This window comes from Delphinus delphis, chromosome 13 (genome assembly GCF_949987515.2).
Source record: "Delphinus delphis chromosome 13, mDelDel1.2, whole genome shotgun sequence".
NCBI classification, from domain to species: Eukaryota; Metazoa; Chordata; class Mammalia; order Artiodactyla; family Delphinidae; genus Delphinus; species Delphinus delphis.
In genome coordinates, this window is record NC_082695.1 from 51,136,462 (window position 1) to 51,163,453 (window position 26,992).

The 26,992-nt window shown below is 41.1% G+C and overlaps 1 protein-coding gene across 2 annotated transcripts in view; it reads right to left on the minus strand.

Annotated features, from left to right (window-relative positions):
• The window catches only part of TPGS2 (tubulin polyglutamylase complex subunit 2), a 66,096-nt gene that overhangs the window by 24,333 nt on the left and 14,771 nt on the right, over positions 1–26,992 (minus strand). For both annotated transcript variants that reach the window (XM_060028922.1, XM_060028921.1), the window contains exons 2-3: positions 25,025–25,104; positions 1,923–2,010 (exon numbers count right to left, since the gene is read on the minus strand). In XM_060028922.1, coding sequence (XP_059884905.1) covers positions 1,923–2,010; positions 25,025–25,104 — 168 coding nt within the window. The remainder of the gene's footprint in view (positions 1–1,922; positions 2,011–25,024; positions 25,105–26,992) is intronic.

Below are 26,992 nucleotides of genomic sequence, written 5' to 3' on the forward strand. Positions count from 1 at the left end.
AAAAAAAAAAAAAGCAAACAGCTGGGGCCATGAGTGAAGAGTCCCCACTGCATGTGTTAGGGTGGAGCACCAAAGGAAATTTTAAAAGGGGATTCTCAAAAAGAACTGGGAATTCTAGGGTAGGGGCCCTAGTTTGAAGAGCAAAGGACTTAAAAAATGTTTTTGCTCCCGCCATCCCTTGAATGAAGGGTTATACTTTCCAAAGGAGTAACAGCTTTGATTATATAACTGACTGCTTCTACCCTTCTTGTCATAAGCTTTCACTATGGAAACTATCTCCCCCTCTACTTATCATTTTTTCTTACTCAACAGAGCAAACTGTCTTGAAAGGCTTCTTGCTTGGTTCAGTCTTCTGTAATTCAGGTATAAACAAGAAATAGGCAGACTATGTATTTTCCTTATCTATCATACAGAATCCTTATAATATAGGGTGCTGGACATGGGATGGCACACAAAGACTTGGACATATGACTGCTAAAAAACTGGAATAACTTAAGGCAATAAAACAGCTGGTGTACAGACCATGGAATGTCCAAGAGAAGACCACTAAGGAGGTAAACATTGGAAGCTGCCTTTGCTGGCTTTTCTGATAATGATTTTAGCCATCCAGTAAAGAATGGGTACAGCAATGCGGATAAGGATAAGAAGATGGGTTGGGAGGATTACATTAAAAAAAGTATTAATAATGAATAGGGACTCATTCATAAAACCTTCATGAAATGTTTCTTTTCTGATGCAGGCTTCTGAAGGGGCTAGTCTGTCTCCGTGATGTGGGCAAGGGAAAACGTGACAGTCACTCTAGCCTCTGTCCACTCTCTCTGTTGCTCCAGACTCCAAAGGCCATGGCCATGAGGGTTTCCGATATTGGTGGCAACAATGGTTTCTAGACCATCGGAGGAAATGATTCTAAGCTAAAAGTTCATGTTAAATGCTTAGTAGTAAGCTATGAAATATGCCCCTGGTCAGCTGCGAGAAAAACAGGAAGGTTTGGGGAGTCACCAAAACAAGGGAACCTAGGAGGTAGCAGCAATGAAGGGGAGGAGTCAGTTCTGCAGATTTGCTGTGTCACAGAAGTGACTGCACTCTTAGTGGCAGCAAGGAGAGGTATAGGCTGATTCCCAAGGACCAAAGTAGATCTGGGGATGTGGCTGCAGTTTGGAGATAATAAAGTCCTCTTGAGGACAGGGCAGTCTGTGTCAGGAATGAGCTGGACTCCAGGGGCTAGATCTGGATTTCCTAGTCTGTGGAATGTTACTAGAGTCTTCACCTGAATGCGCAGCACTGACTTTCATGCCTGCATAGTACCTGAATCTCTGACATGTACCAAGGTGCGATTTCCCACATTCACGATAGAAATGTTTATCCTGGATGTATTTAATACCAAGGATGATAGCCTGTCAACTAAGGCGGTTGATGACTCAGGCTGAGGAGATGTGAGGCAGAGAAGGAAAGGCTCTGGTCTGAGGGTCAGAGGTCCAGACCTCGGAGCCCTGAGGTCTCCACCATGCTGGGAATGAAGGAAGGAGCCCCCCCTCTTATGACCACCAGAGGCTGTCACTGCAGCTCATCCTGAGGAGACTGCTCCAAGGTGGAATCCTCAGAGGCTTTAAGTTCGAGGTGGCTCAGGATTTTTGTGTAGTGACTAATCTTTCCCTCCACCTCATGCCAACAAGAAGCCTCTAAATTGAGCTTCCAGTTAAGTACTGGGTAGACCCTGGCACGGGGGCTGGGGAGGCAGTGGGTGAAGCAATGATGGCATGTGTTAGCTTTGGGAGATAATCACAGCTTCTGGACATTGCACTTGAGAAGAACCCACAAAAACTGTCCAGATTCAGACTCATAAGTTGTAAAGGCCCTCAGAGTTGTCTCATCTAACCTCTCAGCCAGGGAAATGTTCCTCTACAGCAAGGAGGCTGACTCACCATCCAGCTTCACATTCCATGTCATGTGGAAGCCATTGGTCATCAGGTAAAAGTTTTTCAGATCCTCAGGCAGCACACAGTTATTTTTCTAGAACCACAAAGAAGCAGACTGTTAGGTCAGGGCTGGGAAGGAGGGCGTAGGGCTATGCCTCAAAGCATCTGGGGATGCTATTTACTGTGTTTCAGATCCCCAAAATAGAAAAACTCTGAATAATTACCTATAAAACTCTATTGGAGAGTTCTGGTTTGAGACGGCAACAAAGCAGCCTCCTCCACTCACCTCGTTTCACTGACACACTGAATCTACAGCTACAAATTGAACAACAATCCCTCTGAAAGAAATCCAGAAACTAGCTGAGCGACTCCTACGCATCGAGTGAACAAGAAGACACACTGAAATGGGTATGAGAGGCTGATCACAACCTTGCTATAAAACCCACTCCCGGCAGGGCGACACGCAACGAGGAGGGAACTCACAACTCCTGGATTCTCCCTGAGGAGCAAAGGGCTTGGACCCTACATCTAGCACCCCAACTTTTAAGACTTCCACCTGAGAGATGGGCTTCCATAACATCTAGCTCTGAAAGCCAGTGGGGTTTGGGTCCAAGAGACCCATAAGGCTGTAGTGAACTAAGAGATAGTTCTTAATGGGCTCTCATGGACTTACCATGGACATACCCCCAGGGCCCAGTACAGAGGCAGCAGACTAAAATGCCCAGTCTTTTCATTAAAGAAGCCTATTTGCTTATCTTAAAAGCTTTGGCCTGAGGGGGCAGGCTTTTAATTTAGTACACATCTAGATGCCAACTGTAATCCTCTCCAAAGACCAGGGAGGCTAGTGGGCACCATACCATCTTCATGCTCTCCTTCTGCCTCACTAGCAGGTATCTCCTGGAAAGGAGCTTATACACACGTCTGGCACCCCAGCTTTTGCAGTTACTGCCCAGGGGACATACCTCTTGATTGCCTGGCTCTGCTGGCCAACAAGGCTTATGTTCCTGGGTCCCACAGGACTCTAATAAACAGAGTAGCAGATCTTAAGCTATGCCACCAGGGCACAGGGCAGAGGCAGCAGACTGAAATGCCCAGTATGTAAGTGAAAGAGGCCTATTTATAGATCTTAACTGCAGCCTGAGGGTCAGGCTTATAATTTAACAACATCTAGGGGCCAACTGCAATCCTCTCCAGAGACTGGGGAGGCCAGTGGGTGCCATCTCTGCGCTCTCCCTTTGCCCTGCCCTGGGTCACCAGTGTTTCTATGAATGGAGGTTGTGCAAACAGCTGGTGCTCCAGCTTTTGTGGCTGCTGCTCAGAGGACACATCCCTTGATATCTGGCTCTGGTGAGCAGCACGGCTTGTGTTCATGGGCTCAACTGCATGGTAGCAAACAAAGAAATAGTTCTTAACTTGCTATCCCCCTAGGGCTCAGTGCAGAGGGAGCAGACAGAATGCCCATCTCTCAGTCTTCCCCTGAAAGAGGTATACGGGCATACTTTAAAAGTTGCTGCCTGAGTGTCCAGCTTCCAATCAGCCTGCATCTAGGTGCTGAGATCCTTCTCTTTGGGACACTGACAGGTCTTGGTATACCCACAACTACTGGGAGCCACTAAGAACAAAGTAGGCTGGACATTGACAAAGGTTTGAGAGACAACCAAGAGCCACGGAAGGGTTGAATAATAAGGTTCATCTCTTACATGAGGCCACTCCTTCAAGACTGGCTATTGTATCTAATGCATAGAAACCAACATAGAGAGTCAAAAAAATGAAGAAAGAGAGGAATATATTCCAAGTGAAAGAATTAGATAAAACCCCAGGAAAAGACCTTAATGAAATTAAGATAAATAATTTTTACCTGATAAAGAGCTCAAATAATGTCATAAAGATGCTCACAGAGGTCAGGGAAACAATACATGAACAAAGTGAGAATTTCAACAAAAAGAAAATATAAGAAAGTACTAAACAGAAACCACAGAGGTGAAGGATACAATAACTGAGCTGAAAAATTCAATAAAGGGGTTCAACAGAAGACTAGATGACGTGAAAGAATCAGGGAACTAGAAGCAGTGTATTGGAATTCATTCAATCAGACCAGCTAAAAGAAAAAAGAATAAGAAAGAGTGAATAGAGTTTAAAGGACTTATGGGACAACATCAAGCAGATCAATATTCACATTTATAGGGGTGTCAGAAGAAGAGAGAGAGAAAGGGGCAGAAAGCTTATTTGAAGAAATAATGGATGAAAACTTCCCTAACCTGGGAAAAGAAACAGACTACCTGGAAATAAATCCAGGAATCCCAGAGTTCCAAAAAAGAAGAATCCAAAGAGACATTATAATTAAATTGTCAAAAGTTAAAGGAGAAAATCTTAAAAGGAGCAAGAGAAAAACAACTTGTTATGTACAAGGGAACCCCCATAAGACTATCAGCAAATTTTTAGGTAGAAACTTGGCAGGCCAGAAGAGGGTGGCACAATATAATCAATGTGCTGAAAGAAAAAAAAACAACCTGCCAACCAGGAATACTCTACCTGGAAAAGCTGTCCTTCAGAATTTAAGGAGAAATAAAATTTTCCAGATAAGCAAAAGTTGAAGGAGCTCATCGCCACTAGACCAGCCTTACAACAAATGTTAAAGGGAGTTCCTTAAGGTGAAACAAAAGGGTGCTAATTGGTAACAGGAAAAAATATGAAAATATAAATCTCACTGGCAAAAGTAAATGTATAGTTAAATTCAGAATAATCTAATGTTGTCATGGTGGTGGGTCAATCACTTATAGATATAGCATGAAGATTAAAAGACAGAGTAAAGTAACTATAGTAAAATACACTATATTTTAGTAGTAAAAAAAAACTATAACTACCATAATTTGTTAATGGATACACAAGATAAAAAAATGTAAATTGTGACACCTTTTAAAATGTGTGGTGGGAAGAGTAAAAATGTAAAGCTTTAAAATGCATTCAAACAAGCTGTTATCAGCTTAAAATAGACTGTTACATTTAAATATAATCCTCATGGTGATCACAGAGCAAAAACCCATAACAGACACAGAAAAGATAAAGAAAAAGGAGTCTAAGCACAGCATTACCAAAAATCATCAAATCACAAAGGAAGCAAGAGAAGAAGAAAGAAATAGAAGAATTACAAAATAGCTAGAAATCAATGAATAAAATGGCAGTAAGTCCATACCTATCAACAATAACTTTAAATGTAAATGAACTAAATTTTCCAATCAAAAAACAAAGAGTGACTGAATGGATAAGAAAGGACTTATCTAAGGCCAAACTATGTTGTCTACAAGAGATTCACTTCAGATGTAATAACACATAGACTAAAAGTGAAGGGATGGAAAGATATTCCATGTAAATGGAACCAAAGAAAGCTGGGAAAGTTATACAAGACAAAATAGACTTTAAGACAAGACTCTAACAAGAGACAAAGAAGGGCATTATATAATGATAAAGGGGTTAATCCAACAAGATGATATAATATTTATAAATATTTATGTATCCAACACAGATGCACCTAAATATATAAAACAAATATTAGTAGACGTAAAGGGAGAAAAAGACAGCAATACAATGGAGCAATGGACTTAAGTGACATGTTAGACCAGATGGACTTAACAGACATTTACAGAACACTCCACCGAAAATCAGCAGAATACACACTCTGCTCAGGTATACATGGAATATTCTCCAGAATAGATCATATGTTAGGCCACAAAATAACTATTAACAAAATTATGAAAACTGAAATCATATCAAGCATCTTTTCTGTGCAAAATGGTATGAAACTAGAATCAGTTATAGTAAGGAAACAAGAAAATTCACAAATATGTGGAGAGTAAACAACATGCTACTGAACAACCAATGGGTCAAAGAAGAACTCAAAAGAGAAATGAAAAAATATCTTGAGACAAATAAAAAATAGAAATACAATATACCAAAACTTACAGAATGCTGCAAAAGCAGTTCTGGAGGGGAATTCATAGCAATAAGTGCCTGTATCAGGAAATAGGCAAGTTCTCAAGTAAACAACCTAACTTTACACTTCAAGGAACAGAGAAAAAAGAACTAGGACCAAAATTAGTACAAGGAGGGCAATAACAAAGATCAGAGCAGAGATAAATGAAATAGAGGCTAAAAAGATAATAGAAAAGATCAATGAAACTAAGAGCTGATATTTAAAAAAATATATAAACAGAGAAACCTTTAGCAAGACTCACCAAGAAAAAAAGAACTGAAAAAAATTAGACATCAAAGAGGAGACATTACAACTGATACCACAGAAAGACAAAGGATTGTGAGATTATGATGAATATGATACACCAAAAAATTGGACAACCTAGAAGAAATACATGAATTCCAAGGAATATACAACCTGTCATGGCTGAATCATGAAGAAATAGAAAATCTGAACAGACCAATTACTAGTAAGGAGATTGAATCAGTTATCAAAACCTCCCAAAAAACAAAATTATAGAAACAGATAGCTTCCCTGGTGAATTCTACCAAATACTAAAGAAGAAATAACACTAAACACCTTTTCAACCTAGTCCAAAACACAGAAAAAAGGAACTCTCCCAAACTCCTTTTATGAGGCCAGCATTACCCTGGTATAATCAGACAAGGACACTCCAAGATAAGAAAATTACAGGCTAATATCCTTGATGAACATAGATACAAAAATTCTCAACAAAATATTACCAAACTGAATTCAACAACACATTAAAAGGATCATATACCATGTGGAAGTTATTCCAGGGATGAATGGATGGTTCAACATCTGCAATAAATCATAACAAAATGAAGGATAAAAACCATATGATCATCTCAATACATGCAGAAAAAGCATTTCACAAAATTCAAAATCCATTCATGATTAAAAAAACCTCTCAACAAGTAGGTATAGAGGGAACATAACTCAACATGATAAAGGCCATATAATTAGCCCATGGGTAACATCATATTGAAGGGTTAAAAGCTGAAAGTGGTTCCTCAAAGATGAGGAAGATAAGGATGCCCACTCTTGCTAATTTTATTCAACACAGTATTGGAAGTCCTAAGCAGAGCAATTAGGCAATAAAGAGAAATAAAAGGCATCGAACTTAGAAAAGAAGTAAAATGATCACTATTTGCAGATGACATGGTATTACATAGAGAAAATCCTAAAGACTCCGTCAAAAAACTTTTAGAACTAATAAACGAATTCAGTAAAGTTGCAGGATACAAAATCAATATAAAAAAACCTATTGCTGGGGCTTCCCTGGTGGCGCAGTGGTTGAGAGTCCACCTGCCGATGAAGGGGACACGGGTTCGTGCCCCGGTCCGGGAGGATCCCACATGACGCGGAGCGGCTGGGCCCGTGAGCCATGGCCGCTGAGCCCGCGCGTCCGGAGCCTGTGCTCCGCAATGGGAGAGGCCACAACAGTGAGAGGCCCGCGTAACGTAAAAAAAAAAAAAAAAAAAAAAAAAAAAACTATTGCTTTTCTAAGAATAACCAACTATCAGAAAGAGAAATTAAGAAAATGATCCCATTTACAATTGCATCAAAAAGAATAAAATACCTAGGAATAAGTTTCACCAAGGAGGTGAAAACTATAAGATATTGATGGGGAAAAAATGAAGAAAATACAAATAAATGGAAAGATATTCCATGTTCATGTTTTGGAAGAATTAATATTGTATGTCCATACTCCCCAAAGCAAACTACAGATTCAATACAATCCCTATCAAACTTCCAATGGCATTTTTCTCAGAAATAGAACAATCATAAAATTTGTAGGGAACCACAAAAGACCTCAAATAGCCAAAACAATCTTGAGAAAGAAGAACAAAGCTGGGGGAATCACTCTCCTTGATTTCAAACTGGACTAGGAAGGGAGAGTAATCAAAACAGTATATTGGCATAAAAACAGACACACAGATCAACAGAACAGAACAGAGACCCAGAAATAAACCCACACATACATGGTCAATTAATTTATGACAAAGGAGTCAAAAATACACAATGGGGAAAGAACAGTCTCTTCAATAAATGGTGTTGGGAAAACTGGACAACCACATGCCAAAGAATGAAACTGGACCACTATCTTACACCATATACAAAAATCAACTCAAAATCGAGTTAAGACTTGAATGTTAGACTTGAAATCATAAAATTTCTAGAAGAAAACATAGGTACAAGCTCCTTGACATTGGTCTTGACAATAATGTTTTGGATTTGACACCAAAAACAAAGGCAACAAAAGCAAAAGTAAACAAGTGGGACTATATCAAACTAAAAACCTTCTGCATAGCAAAGTAAACCATCAACAAAATGAAAAGAGAACCTAGATAACAGGAGAAAATATTCACAATTTTCACTGATTGTGAAAATTCGCTGATAAGAGGTTAATATCCAAAATATATAAAGAACTCATACAACAATAGGAAAAAATGAAACAAGCTGATTAAAAAATGGACAGATTTTTCCAAAGAAGTCATACAAATGGCCAATTGTATGAAATTGGTAGATGAAATTGGTAAATGAAAAGATGCTCAACATCATTAATCATCAGGGAAATACAAATCAAAACCACAGTGAGATATCACTGCACACCTGTTAGAAGGGCTATTATCAAAAGAGACAACAAATTAACAAGTGTTGGTGAGGATGTGGAGAAAAGGGTGCATTCGCTAGTGGAATGTAAATTCGTGCAGCCACTATGGAAAACGGTATGGAGGTTCCTGAAAAATTAAAAATATAACTACTATATGATCCAGCAATTCCACTCCTAGGTATTTATATGAAGGAAATAAAATCACTATCTTGAAAAGATATCTGCACCACTATGTTCACTGCAGCATTATTTACAGTAGCCTAGATGTGGAAACAAGCTAAGTGTCCATCGATGGATGAATGGATAAAATATGGGGTGTGTGTGTGTATACACACACACACACACACAAAAGAATATTATTCATCCATAAAAAAGGAAATCCTGCCATTTGTGGCAACATGTATGAACCTTGAGGGCATTATGCTAAGTGAAGTAAGTCAGAGAAAGACAAATACTATATAACCTCACTAATATGTGGCATCTAAAAGAAAACTGAACTCATAACTACAGAGACTAGATTGGTGGTTGCCAGAGGTGGGGGGGTGCAGGTGAGCGAAATGAGTGAAGGTGGTCAAAAGGTACACACTTGCAGTTATAAGATAAACTAGTCTTGGGGATGTGATGTACAACAAGGTGATGACAGTTTACAATACTGTACTGTATATTTCAATGTTGCTAAGAGAGTAAATCTTTAAAGTTATTCATCACAAGAAAAAAGTCTGTTAACTCTTGAGATGGGTGTTAATTACACCTGTCATTTCACAACATATATGTGTGTGTGTGTATATATATATGTACACACACATATATATCAAATCATTATTTTGTAGACATAAAACTAATAAAATGTTATATGTCAATTATATTGCAATAAAAATTAAACAACAAAAAAAATGCTATTAGAGAGACAGAGCAGAGCCACCAGTTTGACCTCTTTTTTGCCTCACCTGATAAGGCAGAGTAGGTGTGTGTTCTGCTGTGGTAATGCCTCTCTGAAGAGTTAGCTGGAGAAAGGGGATCAAGGGAAGAAGAGGAGGAGACCTAGGGAAACGTGGTGTGAGAGGAGATCCTACACAAAATTTTGATGATGCTGGAGCAAAGCAATCACTTCTGTAAATTTCAGACCCATGCTCATAAATTATTTCCTGAAACAAATTATTGGCTCAATGAGAACATCTTAAAGGTAAAAAGTAAATACTTCTAGAGCATTTAATGCAATGAACCTAACAGTTCTGAAAGTTCTTAGAAAGTAAAGAAGCACAATAGGATATAAAAAAATATTTCATACGAACAACAAATCATCCAAACTGGTGTGGAAAGAACAAAGGAACAGCTTTGATTCCTTTTAGGAGGTACTAGGAGCACGCATTAAATTCTAAGTAACTCACATCTGTGCACATGTCTGGCCAGTCTTCTCTAGCCAATCAAACCACTGAGTACAGAAGGATGAGCTCTCCAATTACTTTTCTGACTTCTTATCATGTCTTATGTTTATACAGGTAGAGGGGCAATTTCCAAACTTTTTGATTATTGGACCTTTTTGAGATGTGCTACTGAACATTGCTTATATCAAGTTTGCTTTAGGTCATACTGTCAGTCAATTCCAGGTACCCAATGTGTGAGGAAGTTGAGTGTAGCAGTACGATCTGAATTTATTTCCCATTTCTGCCACTAGCTGAGTGACCCTGAGTGTCAAACTCTGTGAATCCAGGTTCAAGAATAATCTCTAAGATTGAGTCTACAAAACACTGGAGGTGGGAGGAGGTGGAAGCCTGGGAGGAAGAGAGATTAGGTAATCAGGGTAATTATTATTGTTTTAGGGAATAGCATCTTCAAGAACTATATGTGAGAAGCAAGCTTCAAGCTTGCAGGTAATTGTAAGCAATGTTTTTATATTGTCAAATATAAAATAGTTGTCATTTTAATGAAACAGGTTTTGCATTTTCTTGATCTAAGAACTAAAATATGCATTCTGATCTTCTTTTGTTTTTTCTCTCTTCACCATCTAGTTCTCAATTTCAGAGATGAGTAACACAAAGAACTCTCTTACTCCTTGGGCTAAACATTTATTTTCCTGCTCATTAAGTTATTTGCAGTTTAGGGCTTTCTCCTAATGCTTCCAAGTATGATACATTCTCTGTGCTTTCCGAGAGAAAAAGTATGTACACAGAATGCCTTTCTCCCATCCCTGGGACCCTAGCACAGGAAGCCTATAGTTGTCAGTGTTCTGACAAAGTTCTTGCTCCCTCTGTCATCCCCAAAGGCCAGCATCCAATGTGAGATTTTGGTCACTAGTGCCATCTAGTGGTAGAGACAAGGAAACTACTGTCTGTAAGTCTTTCTTAACCCAGATTCCATGAGATCCCAGCCGAGATGGGCTGGTAGCCATTGTTCACCTTTAAGTTAGGCTGGAGAGTTTCAATAATAGTGACTATAACATTTATTACAGTATTGATTTCACTCAAGAAAGAAATTTTGGTAATACTTTATACTGGTATTTAAAAAATATTTGAAATTCATAAAAATAGAAAAAACAGTAAAATAAAATATTTAATACAATTCAAATAATAACATAAACATGCAAAATGTCAAGTAAACCAAGTTAATAAAAAAACATTAAACCTGCATTGTCATTTTCATATAAATCACCGTGGCCCAGCTGTGCTGCCTCCTTGCTGTAGCCTGCATGGTGGGCAGCCTGCACGGTGGGGCTTCCTTCTGAGTGAGGCTTTCAGGGCACCACTTTTAGGTGCTCCTACACCCTGGCCAGTAACTCAGAGTTGCTGCTGTTTTAATTTCTCTCCTGCACAGTGTGGGAAAAGACTGCTCTTCTGTGGAGAGTAATCTGCCCGCTTCAGAGGGCTTCTCTTGCCAGATTCAGGCTCAGTCTCTATTTTGAGGGGATGAAAAAGAAGGGGAAGGAAGAAGACTGGAAGAAAGCAAATGGAAGTCGGGGTGTAAGGATTAGAGAGAGGATTTGGGAGAAAGTCAAGAAGGGAGAGGAACACTGCTGACCAGTGTTTGAAATAACAGTGGCATCAACATGGTATTGCAATCTCCCTGCACCCCAGTGATGATTCTGTCACATAACTCCCAACTTTTGATTTTTTCCCCTCCTCCTGAGGAGGCTATCTGCAATAGTTTCCTTAAGCTATGCTAGGAAGAGTCCACCACAAGCTGTGTTACTGCTTCATCAGCTGGACCGTAGAGCCACTCTGACGTTTTAGGAGTCGTCAGCTGGATTCCCAGAGAGCCTTCCTGGGCACTGCCTGAGCCTTGAGGGAAGGGGTAAGGGCCGTCCACAGCCTCCTGCTCACCTGCTGTACTTCTGAGAATCCTGTGGCTCACTGTTCCCTCACTTTCAGAGGCCACTTCACCAGGGAAGTGGGCTGGTGGGGAGATGCAGGATCAGGTTGGCAAAGAGGCCAGGGGCCAGAGCATGGAAATTAATGTTTCTGTAGGTGCTTATCCACAGTGGACAGGCTCTCCATGAGTCCATTTGCAACAACAGCAGAGGAAGGGTTGCCCAGAATGCCCATCAATGAGGAGCACTAAAATCTAACTGGAAACGTGAGAGAGTGAGGACACCTGCATCTACTGAAACTTTTCTCAGGGAGGATGTCCCATGCAATGGAGGAAAACCCGAATGGGCTGTGGAGGGATGGGGTGAGATCCTCAGGAGAAGTCTCAAGTATATTCTCAAACTCTTTCCTAAGGAGAGGGGGAAGGCCTGGTTAACGAACCTTTGGTCTTGGTGGGGCAGGTATAACACTTTGGGGACAGAGCTGAGTTGCCTAAGACGCAGAGGAGAGGCAGCATACTCTTCCCTAAATCCTTTCTCCACACAACCATCAGTCTCCCTCTAAAAATGCATGATAAAAAAGAATATAAATGCTGGCCTGTCTGGGGCACCACATGTCTTGGTGAAACTCTGTATAAGGCAGATATCAGCCAAGACAATCTTCCGAACAGCAATGCCCCCAGGCGTAACTAGTCCTTAGGATCTTACAGACGGGGACATTGGTGGGGGAAGCCTTTGCACCCGCGGCCGCCTTGCTCCAGAGATGGTGGCTGTGGCGGCCTCACTCTCGGGACTCAACTAAGAACTGTTTATGGAAAAGAAGCTGGGTGACCTTGGGTAAGTTCCACACTCTTTCCCCTCTTTGTGTTTTACCTAATTCACTCATTCATTCAACATTTATTCGTGTCTGTTGTGGAATAAATACTGTGTTGGGCACTAGAAACAGAAAGGAATGAGGCAAGGTGCAGAGAAAACTGTGGCAGACACATGGGTTGTGTATTCAAATCCATCTTCCTCTACTTCCTCCTTGACAGAACACTCATTTTGTTTGAGACGGTAATGTGCCTGGTTGAATGCTTGTCTTCAGAACCTCCTCTGTAACTAGTGCTGGACATTAAAATGTAAACCCAAGTCCAATGACGGGGTTTCTAGGAAACTATCACTTCCTGATTAAAACGTGACAGGTATAGCTGGCAACATCCCTTACCTTTTCCCTGCCTTGAGCTTGGAGGTGACAGGTGGGGCCTTAGTGGTCGTTTGGCCACCATAAAGGAAAAGACCAAAAGAATTACAGAGATAATGGCTGAACACTGTCAGGGCCAATGAACAATTTACAACTGCTTACCTCAGATCTTGCTATGTAAGAAAAGTTAACTACCATTTGTTTAAGCTATCCTTAGTTTAATATTATACCTCTTTGAGCCAAACATATTCCTACTTGATCCAGAGACAAATGTGTAACAGAGGAGTGTTGTGGATCTGTAGAGGCAGAGATAACTAGGAAGGAACAGTCAGAAGGCAGGGCAAGAATCAGGGAGGGTGGAGCTACAGAATCCAAGGGAGGAGATAGCTAGGTATAGGAGGGTGGTTAACAGCAAGAAATGCAGGAAAGATGTCAAGCGAGAAGATGGCTTTAACAATGAAGAGGCCCCTGGTGATTTTTGACACAGCGGTGTCCACGGAATGGTGGCGGAAAAACAGAGTATGCAAAAGGGTGAAGTGATTGGGAAGTGAAGGAAGGGGGCAGTAATTTACACCAGGGGTCTCTGCCCTGCCACCTGGTTTTGTAAATAATGTTTAATCGGAGCCCTGTCACACCCATGCATTTTAGTACTATCCATGGTTGCTTTTGGTGCTACAATGGCCGATGAGTAGTTGAGATACAGACTGTACAGCCCACAGAGCCAAAAATATTTACTATGTGGTCCTTTAAAGAAATCATTTGCTGACCCCTGATTTAGACCATTTTCCTACATGCTTGGCTGTGCAAAGCAACAAATGGCCAAGCAGCCAGAGGGAGACGTAAGGTTGAAAGTTTTGTTTTTGTTTTTAATTTTAAAGAGATGGGGAAGACCCTCTAGGGCAGTTGTCGGTGCAGAGGGAGGAAGTGAGGCACTGGAGAGAGGGGGCTTACCCGTCACAGAAGAGCTACTGGGGCAGAGTGAGAGCACAATGTGAGGGGTTCCATAGTGAAAGGATGCTGTAGGCTGCTCTCTCCCACCAGGGGTGCTTAGAATAAATTCATAGCAGGGGCATGTGAGGGACACGTTTGCAAGAACGTTCAGAACCCACTCTCTTCTCTGCAGACTGTAGAAAAAGTGAGGCTAAAAAGAGAGGGGATATTCTGCCAAATTGTTTGGTCTCTTGGGCCATAGTTTCACCGCCAGTAAATTGAATTTTTATCTGGGGATTGAAAAGTCTAACCAATCAAGAATTGTACAGCACTCTGCAACTATGAAATGTCACTGAAATGTTTAATAACAGAACGCTCCTGACCCCAGGATGCTGTGTGGATTAAGAGGCAGATGCTTTCATAGTGATGAAAAGCTTTGTGTAGACATTACGTCTTACTAACTACCATCATTACAAAAGGCAGGTAGCAGGCACAGTGAACATGAATCATGTAAGGGCACAAAACCAGGCAGTTTGAAACTGCCTTTTATTAAAATAAAAAGAGGTTGTGCATTTTTTTTCTCTAACCTTAGGAGACTGCAGCAGGTATACAGTCATTTAGGTTTTAGTTTCAACCTTTTCTTCTGCATTTGCAGCAAAGAATCACGAAATATTAGAAGTGGATGAATCCTTCAATAACACTAATGTCAAGGGCTCCAATCAAGATGGCAGAGTAGGATGTGGAACTCACCTCCTCCCACAAATACATCAAAAATGCATCTACAAATGGAACAATTCTCACAGAACACCTACTGAACACTAACAGAAGACCTCAAACCCCTTAAAGGACATGAAAGATCCCCATGTAACCGGGTAGAACGAAAGAAAGAAAAAAAAGACAAGACAAAAGGAAGCAGGATGGGACCTGTGCCGGGGGGCGGCGGGGAGAGCGGATAAAGAGGAAAGGTTCCTGCACGCTGGGAAGCCACTTCACCAGTGGGGAGATCAGCTGGGACAGAAGGGGAGCTTCAGAGGCTCACAGGAGAATGCAACAACCAGCTTGTAGCAGGCAGAACAGAGAGAGACTCGCACAGACAGTCCGCGCCACTGCCCTGTATGCCCCAGCATGGGACACGTCTGCTGGTATGGGTGGGGCTGGGTGCTGGAACTCAGGGTTTAGAGAACAGACCCGGGGAAAGGACTGTTGTTGGCTGCGCGGAGACAGCCTGAAGGAGGTGGAGTGTGGCATAGCTGGAACAGGGGTGTTCGCGGAAAAAGCCTGGGCCTGCCACAGAAGTGAAGCGTCGCTGTTAAGTGGTGCATGAAGGAAGGGGCGGGGCTGCCATTAAAGCCACCTTCTCCATGTGCTGGCCCCGCCTCCGCGGGCTCTGTGAGAGCATGCCCCAGCTGCTGCCGCGGGGGCACTGGGAGCATATGCCAGCGGGCTGCCCACTCACAGAGGTGGGGCTGAAACAATAGCTGAGCCCCAGGGGCCACGCACCTTAGGAAGTAGGGTTGAAATCTCACCCTGAGGTTGTGCGAGCCACAGATTTACACCTCCACCACTGGCTTTGTAAATTTAGTGCCTGCAGGACATCTGAGTAGACAGCAGGTGTGCCTACAGCTGGGATGGCTCTGGCTTAGCAGCTGTGGGCTTTGTGGGCACGCGCATGGGGGTGCTGGGCTGGGCCAGGGTCTGAGCTGCCTCCATAGCTCCCACAGCGGGTCCAAATGTGTGACTAATGAGGTCCTGGGACCTGACTTTGGTGGATCTGCACTGGTGGCCTTGTGAAAACAATGTCTGAGGGACACCAAGGTTGAGACGGGATTCCCAGGGTTGAGACGGCATTCCCAAGGTTGAGACGGGCCAAAGGCAGTGCCAACAGCAGTGTACTTTGTGAGCCCGCACAACAGGTGACAGGTGATACAACAAAGCACACTCACTGGCGAACAGCTCTGGCAGAGGAATACTTAGTGGCTCCTCTCCCAGTGGGAGGGCTCCAATCCCATCTATCTCACACTGCAGCTCATAAATGGATCTGGGGGCTTCTACTCCAACGACTAGGGAACAGACCCGGCCCCTGACAGGGCAGTGACAACCACAGAGCAAAGAGGAGGCCCCACTCAATATCCAGTGCAGGCTCTGGTCACCGTAACACCAGTCACTCCTCCTATCAAGGGGATAATGGCCAGCACATACTGAGGAAAGAGGCGGTAGACATCCACACTAAGAAGAGCCCTCGCACCAAAAAATATTATGCCCACACAGGCTATACAGGGATACTCCCACATAAAAGTAGCCCTCCAAGACCACAGTAGATAATTGTGTCTCCTAAACTCATAGAGCAAGAGAAATATAAGTAAAATGAAGCAGAAGAACCACTCCCAATTAAAAGATCAAGAGAATTCCCCTGAAAGAACAAACAATGAAACAGACCTCTTCAGTCTAATAGAGTTCAAAAAGGAGATAATAAAAATACTGAAGGAATTAAGAAGGACTATTGATAGAAATGCAGATTACTATGAAAAGGAACTACTGTAGAAACTATAAGGAGGAGCCAAGAAAAATTAGAAAATTCACTCGCCGAGATGAAAGCTGAGATAAAGGTAATGAATAGCAGAATGAATAATGTGGAAGAATGAATAAGTGATTTGGAAGATAGAATAACGGAAATCACCCAATTAGAACAGCAGACAGAAAACTAAATGAAAAAAAATGAAAGCAATATAAGACACCTATGGGATAATATAAAGCATGTCAATCTACAAATAATAGGGATCCCAGAGGAGAAGAAAGAGAAAAGGGGATTGAAAATGTATTTGAAGAATTATGGCTGAAAACTTCCCAAGCCTAAAGAAGGAAACAGATATCCAGGTAAAGGAAGCACAGACGGTCCCACACAAGGTAAATGCAAACAGACCTACACCCAGACATATTATAATAAAAATGACAAAAGTTAAAGATAGAGGGCTTCCCTGGTGGCGCAGTGGTTGAGAGCCTGCCTGCCGATGCAGGGGACATGGGTTTGTGCCCCGGTCTGGGAAGATCCCACATGCCGCGGAGTGGCTGGGCCCATGAGCCATGGCTGCTAAGCCTGCATGTCCGGAGCCTGTGCTCTGCAACGGGAGAGGCCACAACAGTGAGAGGCCCACGTACCGCAAAAAAAAAAAAAAAAAAAGATAGGATTCTAAAGGCAGCAAGAGGAAAACAAAAAGTTAATTGCAAGGGAACCCCCATAAGGCTATCAGCTGATTTCTCTACAGAAAGATTGCAGTCCAGAAGGGAGTGGCAAGATATATTCAAAGTCCTGAATAGGAAAAAACTGCAACCTAGGATGCTATACCCAGCCAAATTATCATTTAGAATACAAGGAGAGATAAAGACAAGCAAAAGTAAAAGAATACGGCAATGCTAAACCTACCCTAAACGAAATATTGAAAGTTCTCTAAATAGAAAAGAAGTAAGAATCTACAGGAAAGAGTAAATCACTTAAATAACCCAGTACACTGATTAAAACAAAAAATCAAAAAACTTCTGTGAAAGTGATGATAACCACAATGAACAGCAAAAGAATGAAAATGAAGATGTAAAAGAGGATCAAAATCATAAAATGTGGGGGAGAAGAGTAATAAAATGTAGATTTTTTTTTCCTAGAATGTGTTTGAGCCTATATGACTACCAGTCTAAGGCAGGTAGAGGGACTTCCTTGGTGGTGCAGTGGTTAAGAATTCGCCTGCCAATGCAGGGGACACGGTTTTGATCCCTGGTCTGGGAAGATCCCACATACCATAGAGCAACTAAGCTCGCCTGCTACAACTACTGAGCCTGAGCTCTAGAGCCCGTGAGCCACAACTACTGAGCCTGTGAGCCACAACTACTGAGCCCGCGTGCCTAGAGCCCGTGCTCCACGACAAAAGAAACTACCGCAGTGAGAAGCCTGCACACCTCAATGAAGAGTACCCGCCCCGCCGCAACTAGAGAAAGCCCGTGTGAAGCAACGAAGACCCAATGCAGCCAAAATAAATGAATAAATAATTAATTAAAATAGATTTAAAAAAATAAGGCAAGTAGATATAGGAAGTGGTTAACATACTTGAAAACAGGGTAATCACAAAGCAAAAACATGCAATGGATTAAAAAAAAACAAAAAAAAGAGAGAACATGAGTATAATACAAAAGAAATTCATGAAAACACACAAAAAAGGAAAAACAAAAAGAAAGGGACAAAGAAGAAATATAAAAGCAACGGGAAAATAAAGTTTAAAATGGCAATAAATACGTATCTATCAATAATTACCTTAAATGTCAATGGACTAAATGCTCCAGTCAAAAGACACAGAGTGGTATATTGGATTAAAAAAACAAGAGCCTATATTATTCTGCCTACAAGAGACCCACTTTAGGGAAAAGGACACACAAAAATTGAAGTGAGGGGGTGGAAAAAGATATTTCATGCAAACAGAAATGACAAGAAAGCGGGGTTGCACTACTCAAATCAGACAAAATAGACTTTAGAACAAAGGCTATAAGGAAAGATAAAGAAGGACAATATATAATTATAAAAGGATCAATACAAGGAGAGGATATTATACTCATCAACATATATACACCCAATATAGGAGCACCCAAATACATAAAAAATTACTAACAGACATAAAGCGAGAAATTGATAGGAATACACTCACATCAATGGAAAGATCTTTGAGACAGAAAATCAGCAAGGCAACAGACATCTTAAATGATACAATAGCATAGTTAGACTTAATTGATTTTTTCAGGACATTACATCCAAAAAAAGCAGAATACACATTCTTTTCAAGTGCACATGGAACATTCTCTAGGATTGACCACACAGTAGGACACAAAACAAGCCTCAACAAATTTAAGAGTATAAAAACTATTTCAAGCATCTTTTCTGACCACAACAGCATGAAACTAGAAATCAATACAGAAAAAGAAATGACAAAAAAAACAATTACATGGAGACTAAACAACATGCTATTTAAAAACCAATGGGTCAATGATTAATTTAAAGAAGAAATTAAAAAATACCTTGAGGCAAATGACAATGAAAACACAACTATACAAAATCTATGGGATGCAGCAAAAGCAGTTCTTAGAGTGAATTTCATAGCAACACAGGCCTTTAAGAAAGAAGAAAAGTCTCAAATAAACAACCTAACCCAACATCTAAAAGAATTAGAAAAAGAGGAACAAAACAAAACCTAAAGTCAGCAGAAGGAAGGAGCTAATAAAGTTCAGAGAGGAAATAAATAGAGATTAAAAAACAATAGAAAAAAAAATCAATAAAATCCAAGAGCTGGTTCTCCGAAAGGGCAAACAGAATTGACAAATCTCTGGCCAGGCTCACCAAGAAGAAAAGAGAGAAGACTCAAATAAACAAAATAAGAAATGAAAGAGGAGAAATCACAACTGATACCTCAGAAATACAAAAAACTATAAGCGAACAATTAATATATCAATTATATGAACAATTATACATCAACAAATTCGACAACTTAGAAGAAACGGACAACTGTCTAGAAACACACAGCCCACCAAAACTGAATCAAGAAGAAACAGATAACTTGAACAGACTGATGATTAGAAGTGAAACAGAATCTGTAATTAAAAAAAAAAAAAAACCTCCCTACAAAAGTCCAGGGCTAGATGGCTTCACAGGCAAATTCTACCAAACATACAAGGAAGAACTTATACTGATCCTTCTCAAACTCTTCCAAAAGACTGAAGAGGCAGGAACAATCCTGAAGACATTCTAGGAAGTCACCATGACCCTGATATCAAAACCAGACAAAGACACTACAAAAAGAGAAAATTACGGGCCAATATCTTTGATGAATATAGATGCAAAAATTATCAACAAAATATTAGCAAACCCAATCCAACAACACATAAAAAAGATCATACACCACAACCAAGTTGGATTCATCCCAGGGTCGCAAGGATGGTTCCAGCAAACACAAATCAATCAATGTGATTTGCGTGTGTTGAATCACATGATACACCACATAACAAAAGACAAAAACCACATGATCATCTCAATAGATGAAGAAAAAGCATTTGATAAAATTCAACATCCATTTAGGATAAAAGCTCTTACAAAAGTGGGTACAGAGAGAACATATTTCAACATAATACAGTAAGTCCCCGACATACGAACCTTCAAGTTGCGAACTTTCAAAGATGCAAACATGCATTTGCATGTCCAATCACATAAATTATTCTATTTGAGGAGGCACTCCTAGTTTTTGAGGCACAGGACCCGAACATAGGATGGTACACAAAGGCTGCAGGAGCCATTCAGAATGCAATCCAGTGCTACTGGGCCATCTATGACGAGAAAAAAAGAGGTACTATCCAGACATCACTGGATCATTTTTTCAAGAAGGTGGATAGAATTGAATCCAGCAAAAAGCCAGAACCTGTACCATCAACATCAGGTATGAGTGAAATTGCAGCTTGCCCTCGTCTCCTATTGCTGATGATCCTTCAGCTCTAACATCTCCCACCTCCTCTTCCTCCTCCAGTCAGTAACTCTTCTTGCCTGTTCACTTGATGCCAGCCCCGTATGCCAGCTGTTGTACTGTACTACTTTACTTTTCAAGGTACTGTAAGATTAAAAGTGTTTTCTTTATTTTTTGTGTTTGTTTGTTTTTTATGTATGTATTATTTGTGTGAAAAGTATTATAAACCTATTATAGTACAGTACCATATAGCTGATTGTGTTAGTTGGGTACCTAGGCTAACTTTGTTGAACTTATGAACAAATTGGACTTACAAACTCACTCTTGGAATGGAACTTGTTCATATGTAGGGGACTTACTGTAAAAGCTATTTACGACAAACCCACAGCCGATATAATACTCAATGGTGAAAAGTCGAAAGCTTTCCTGCTAAATTCTGGAAGAAGACAAGAATGCTCACTCTCACCACTTCTCTTCAACATAGTATTGGAAGTCCTAGCCACAGCAATCAGAGAAGAAAAAGAAATAAAAGGTATTCAAATTGGTAGGGAAGAGGTAAAAGTGTCATTATATGCAGATGACGCGATACTATATATAGAAAACTAAAGACTAAAGACTCCACATAAAAACTACTGGAACGGATAAACAAATTCAGCAAGGTAGCAGGATACAAGATTAACATACAGGAATCAGTTGCATTTCTTTACACTAACAATGAAATATCAGAAAGGGAATGTAAACAGTCCCTTTTAAAATTACATCCAAGAAAAAAAAATAGGAATAAACCTCACCAAGGAGGTGAAAAACTTATATGCTGAGAACTACAAAACACTAGTAAAGGAAACTGAAGATGATTCAAAGAAATGGAAAGATATCCCATGCTCTTGGATTAGAAGAATTAATATTGTTAAAATGGCCATACCACCCAAAGCAATCTACAGATTCAATGTGATCCCCATCAAATTACCCATGACATTTTTCACAGAACTGGAACAAATCATCCTAAAATTTATATGGAACCATAAAAGACCCATAATTGCCAAAGCAATCCTAAGGAAAAAGAACAAAGCAGGAGGCATAACCCTCCCAGACTTCAGACAATACTACAAAGCTATAGCAATCAAAACAGCATAGGACTGGCACAAAAACAGACATATGGATCAATGGAACAGAATAGAGAGCCCAGAGATAAACCCACACACCTACAGACAATCTTCAACAAAAGAGGCAAGAATATATAATGGGGTAAAGACAGTCTCTTCAGCAAGTGGTGTTGGAAAAGTGGGACAGCCAGCCACATGTAAATCAATGATTTTAGAACATACCCTCATACCATACATAAAAATAAACTCAAAATGGCTTAAAGACTTAATAATATAAGACATGACACCACAAAACTCCTAGAAGAGAATATAGGCAAAACATTCTCTGACATAAATCGCACCAATGTTTTCTTAGGTCAGTCTCCCAAAACAATAGAAATAAAAGCAAAAATAAATAAATGGAACCTAATCAAAATTACAAGCTTTTGCACAGCAAAGGAAACCATAAACAGAATGAAAAGGCAACCTACGGACTGGGAGAAAATATTTGTAAATGATGTGACTGACAGGCCTTTATTTCCAAAATATACAAACAGCTCATACAACTCAATAACAAAAAAACAAACAACCCAATCGAAAAACGGCTAGAACACCTAAATCGACATTTCTCCAAAGAAGACCTACAGATGGCCAAGAGGCACATGAAAAGCTGCTCAACATCACTAATTATTAGAGAAATGCAAATCAAAACTACAATGAGGTACCACCTCACACTGGTCAGAATGGCCATTATCAAAAAGTCTCCAGGGCTTCCCTGGTGGCACAGTGCTTAAGAATCCGCCTGCCAAGGCAGGGGACAGGGGTTCAAGCCCTGTTCTGGGAAGATCCCACATGCCGCGGAGCAACTAAGCCCGTGCGCCACAACTACTGAGCCTGTGCTCTAGAGCCCGTGAGCCACAACTACTGAGCCTGCGTGCCACAACTACTGAAGCCCACGCGCCTAGAGCCCGTGCTGCACAACAAGACAAACCACCGCAATGAGAAGCCTGCGCACCACAATGAAGTGTAGCCCTCACTCACCGCAACTAGAGAAAGCCAGCGCGCAGCGACAAAGACCCAGTGCAGCCAAAAATTAAAAAAAAAAGTCTACAAATAATAAATGTTGGAGATGGGGTGGAGAAAAGAGAACCCTCTTACACTGCTGGTGGGAATGTAAATTGGTGCAGCCATTATGGAAAACAGTATGGAGATTCCTCAAAAAATTAAAAATTGAGTTGCCATATGATCCAGCAATCCCACTCCTGGGCATATACGCACACAAAAATATAATTCAAAAAATACATGCACCCCTATGTTTATAGCAGCACTATTTACAATAGCCAAGGCATGGAAACAACCTAAATGTCCATTGACAGATGAATGGATAAAGAAGATGTGGTGTGTATGTGTGTCTATATGTATATATATATAGAGAGAGAGAGACACACACACACACATACATACACACAATGGAATATTACTTGGCCACAAATAATGAAATAATGCCATTTGCAGCAATGTGGATGGACCTAGAGATTATCATATCAGTCAGAAAAAGAAAGACAAATACCATATGGTATCACTTATATGTGGAATCTAAAATACGACACAAATGAACGTATCTATGAAACAGAAACAGCCTCACAGACATAGAGAACAGATTGCCAAGTGGGGAGGCAAGGTGGGAGAGAAGGACTGGGAGTTTGGGATTAGCAGATGCAAACTAGTGTATCTAGGATGGATAAACAACAAGGTCCTACTGTACAGCACAGGGAACCATACTCAATATCCTGTTATAAACCATAATGGAAAAGAATATGAAAAAGAATATATATGTATAACTGAGTCACTTTGCTGTACAGCAGAAATTAACACAACATTGTAAATCAACTATACTTCAATAAAATTAAAAAAAAAATAACACTAATGTCAAACCATTTATTTTATGGATGATGAACGGGGGACACAGAGAAGTTATGATATTTAGCCAAGGGCCTGAGCTGGCACAAGACTCCTACTCTAGGCTGTTTTCCTCACATCAGTGCCTCTAGCCTTACCATTATCTTATCTCAGTGGGTTTCCCAGGGCAGAGGCAGTGGGCCTCTTCTTGGAAGGAAAAAATATTATCTGGCTATATAGATGCATCTGTAGACAGCAGGTTTACCACATGATGGCTGTGCTCTGGCTGGGCCGTCTCCAAGGACACAGTTCTCAAGGGTCAGTCCCCTAGAGAAGGGACTTACCAGCTCCTTGGGGCCCTCCTGCTCCTCTGGTACAGGTACTTCTGGGAGCAGGCACGAGTCAGAGGGGCCCTGCCTAGCTTGCTCCTGTGGAAATGTGCTCTTCAGTTAACCCTCGGGTGAGGAAGTGGGGCGGGTGAGTTTCAGACCAAAACTTCTGCTCTCCATTGCTTAAATGACAAAACGGCACATAGTATATTGCCTCTAGTTTGAATGTAAAAAAAAAAAAAAATCATACAAAAACATGTTCTTAAGGTTTATGGGGTTACAAGCCCCTTTCAGAATCTAAAGATCTTTCCACAGAAAAATGTACATACTTCATAAATTAACACATATTTCAAGGAGTCCATGGACCACTTTCCATTCATGGGCAGAAATCTGACTTCTCTACTTAAAACATTTCAGGGGCTCCCCTTTTCTCCCAAGATAAAGAACGAAATCCTGATGATCTACGAAGCCCTGCATGTCCTGGTCCTTGTCAACCTCTCTCCCTTGCTCTCTTGTGCTTTAGCCACATGGACCTTCCTTATGCTCTCGAAAAATGTAATCCTTCCTATCTTGAAGCCTTCACACAGGCTAAAAGCCCCTTATTCCCAGATCTCACCTATCTGGTTAACAACTTCTCATAACTTCTTTGGGAAAAACGTTTCTCAACCTCCAGACTAGGTCAGGCCTCCTGACAATGCTCCCTTTACCTCTCTTTCACAGAACTTGATCTCCTTTGTAATTATATTTGGAATGACTTATACTATGCCTTAGACAGTAAGATCAAGAGGTAAGACACTGCTCTTTTCTGATTATCACTGACTCTCCAGGACTCAACATCAAGCACAATACCTGGCCCATTTTAGGGGCCTAAAACGTTTATTGAATAAATGAATGAATGGAAGTTCAGAGGAGGGTTGGAAAGCATTCGCTATTAATCTGGTTAGTATTGATACTTCTCTGCAACATTTAACAACGTTCTGCCCCGCACACTTATTAATATTTAATTCTTCCTTTCCTTGCTGGATTTCAGCTTTGTTGTATATACAACTTCAAACGTTCCATTGCCTCCATACGACAGGCTCAGAGGAGCTGCTCTGTGTTGGGGAGATGGCATGGAATGGAAGGGAGTGTTAAACAACCTGAACAGGAACAGAGAGGAAGGTGAACTCTACCTTGAAGGTGGCTGTGGCCTGAGATAAGAATAGGTTTCCTGTCCAATCTTTCCTTCTCAGGGGCATTTGAGTTGACCTCCCTTTGTTGGGAGGTGAGGATTCAATAGGGCAACACTTACTTGTTCCCATGAAGAAATCATATGACGTTCAGCAGGCGCCTTTTCTATGATGGTCACCTCTGTCACACCTGGGGATGATTCTGAAAGAGGAAAGAGAGAGTCTGTAGAGTTTCAGTTGGTCCATTCTCACGTGTTTCTACACTAGAGGTTGACTAGCTCTTGAAGACTGCTCTAGGAATACCAGATCCCTCTGAGGAGCACTTATTACCCCTGTGATAAAAGCAATTGGTCCCTCAAAGGCACTTGGTCCCATAACCTAAGACCATGTAGTCTTCCTGGTAATAATTATGCCAGTATCCTTTCTATCCATCATAAAGTTTCCCTTAAGTTTTCAGAAGGCTCAAATCTTGGGATGCAGCAATAGTCCAATATACCAGCTTAGAATTCTGGACTGCACCTATCCTAGTCTTGCTTTATGCATTCACTAGTTGTGTAACCTTACATGAGTGCTCACTCCCCTTTGCATTTAGTAAGACAAGAATTACAATAATACTTTCCTTGATAAGCGAAGCAGAGGAAACAGAAATGAAGGTGCTTTGGAAAAGCAAAAAGTACCACATACACAATTTTTTTTCTGCCTTCTGTTCAGTGTTCTTCCTAATATGTTCGGAAGCATGGTACTGTGGTACAAAACCACTGTGAGCTTCAAGCCATTTGACCTGGGGTGAGTCCTGGCTATCCCCATGATTGGTTAGGATGGAAGACACTGTCTTGGCCCTTCAAGGGTGGTCCTATTTGGCACTGTTCCACGAAAGCCAAGATAGTGACTAATAAATGTCATTATTCAATTTTACAGCAAGGACACTGAGCCTGAGAGGTAAAGCCACAAAGCCAAGCCTCTGACTCCAAGTATGGGTCTAGCTGAGAAATGAAGAGGATGTGCAGAAGTCACTACATGCCCCTCGGCACAGCCCTTTAAAGCAGTAATCCTACGCAAATGCAGAGTCTAGCTTTAATCAGTCTTAGCAACCTACCGCTCCACCTGCAGTGGGACAGAATATAGAATTCCTTGCCAACAAACCACCTGGTCACATAGGGATGTCATCTGACTATACTCACAGGGTAATCTAGTGTCTAGGGTTGCAAGAGGACACACAGCTAATGTAAGCGCCTGACATTAAGTTTTGCCGAGGCATCCATTTCAAATACATCCATCTTGAATAAACAAATTGCCACAGTAGCTGTATGACACAGCTACTAACTAAGTAACTAGGTAAGGAACCAGGCCACCCCCACCCATGGAGTTCCCCTTTCAGAAAGCCCTGGGTAACTGATCACTTGAGTGGTCACCCACCTTTTCCCTTCTCATGCCCTAATTCTTGCTCTTATGTTTTAAATTCACCAATAAAGAGTGAACCCACAAAACCCTAGACACCAAGTCCTTGGACCCTAATAAAGACAAAGACCCAGCTCTGCTTGCTCACTCCCAGCTACCTGGCTGTGTGGCCCTGGGCATACCATGTATCCTCCAGGACCCGTGCGTAATAAAAATTTTTTTTTCAAAGTTCCCTGACAGTTGTTGCTGAGGTGTATCTTCAATCATAATAAAAACCACAATGGCTGGTCCAGCCACAACATCAGCTCCAGTCAGGGAAATGTCTGTAGAGCTCATCCAAGTAGTACAGACCTAGGTGAGTGCCTCAGGTATTTCTAGCCAACAGCATCACTATCAATAAGCTGAGACAGACACAACACACCCTTCTTCAGTTTATAACAGACCTACGTGGAGGGGCTACAGGCTCAGACAGAACTGCTGTGATACACTTCAGATGAGAACATTTCACTTTCAACCTTTGAACACCTCCAGGATAGGACAACTGGTCAACATACTGACTTTAAGAACTTTCATATAACAAGTTGCTTAGGAAGTACCTGCTACAGAGACCCCGCCACTCAATACTTCAGCACTGGTAAGGAGGAGGTGCTGGGGATGAGGAAGAGAGGGACGAACAATAAATTCCATTTGTA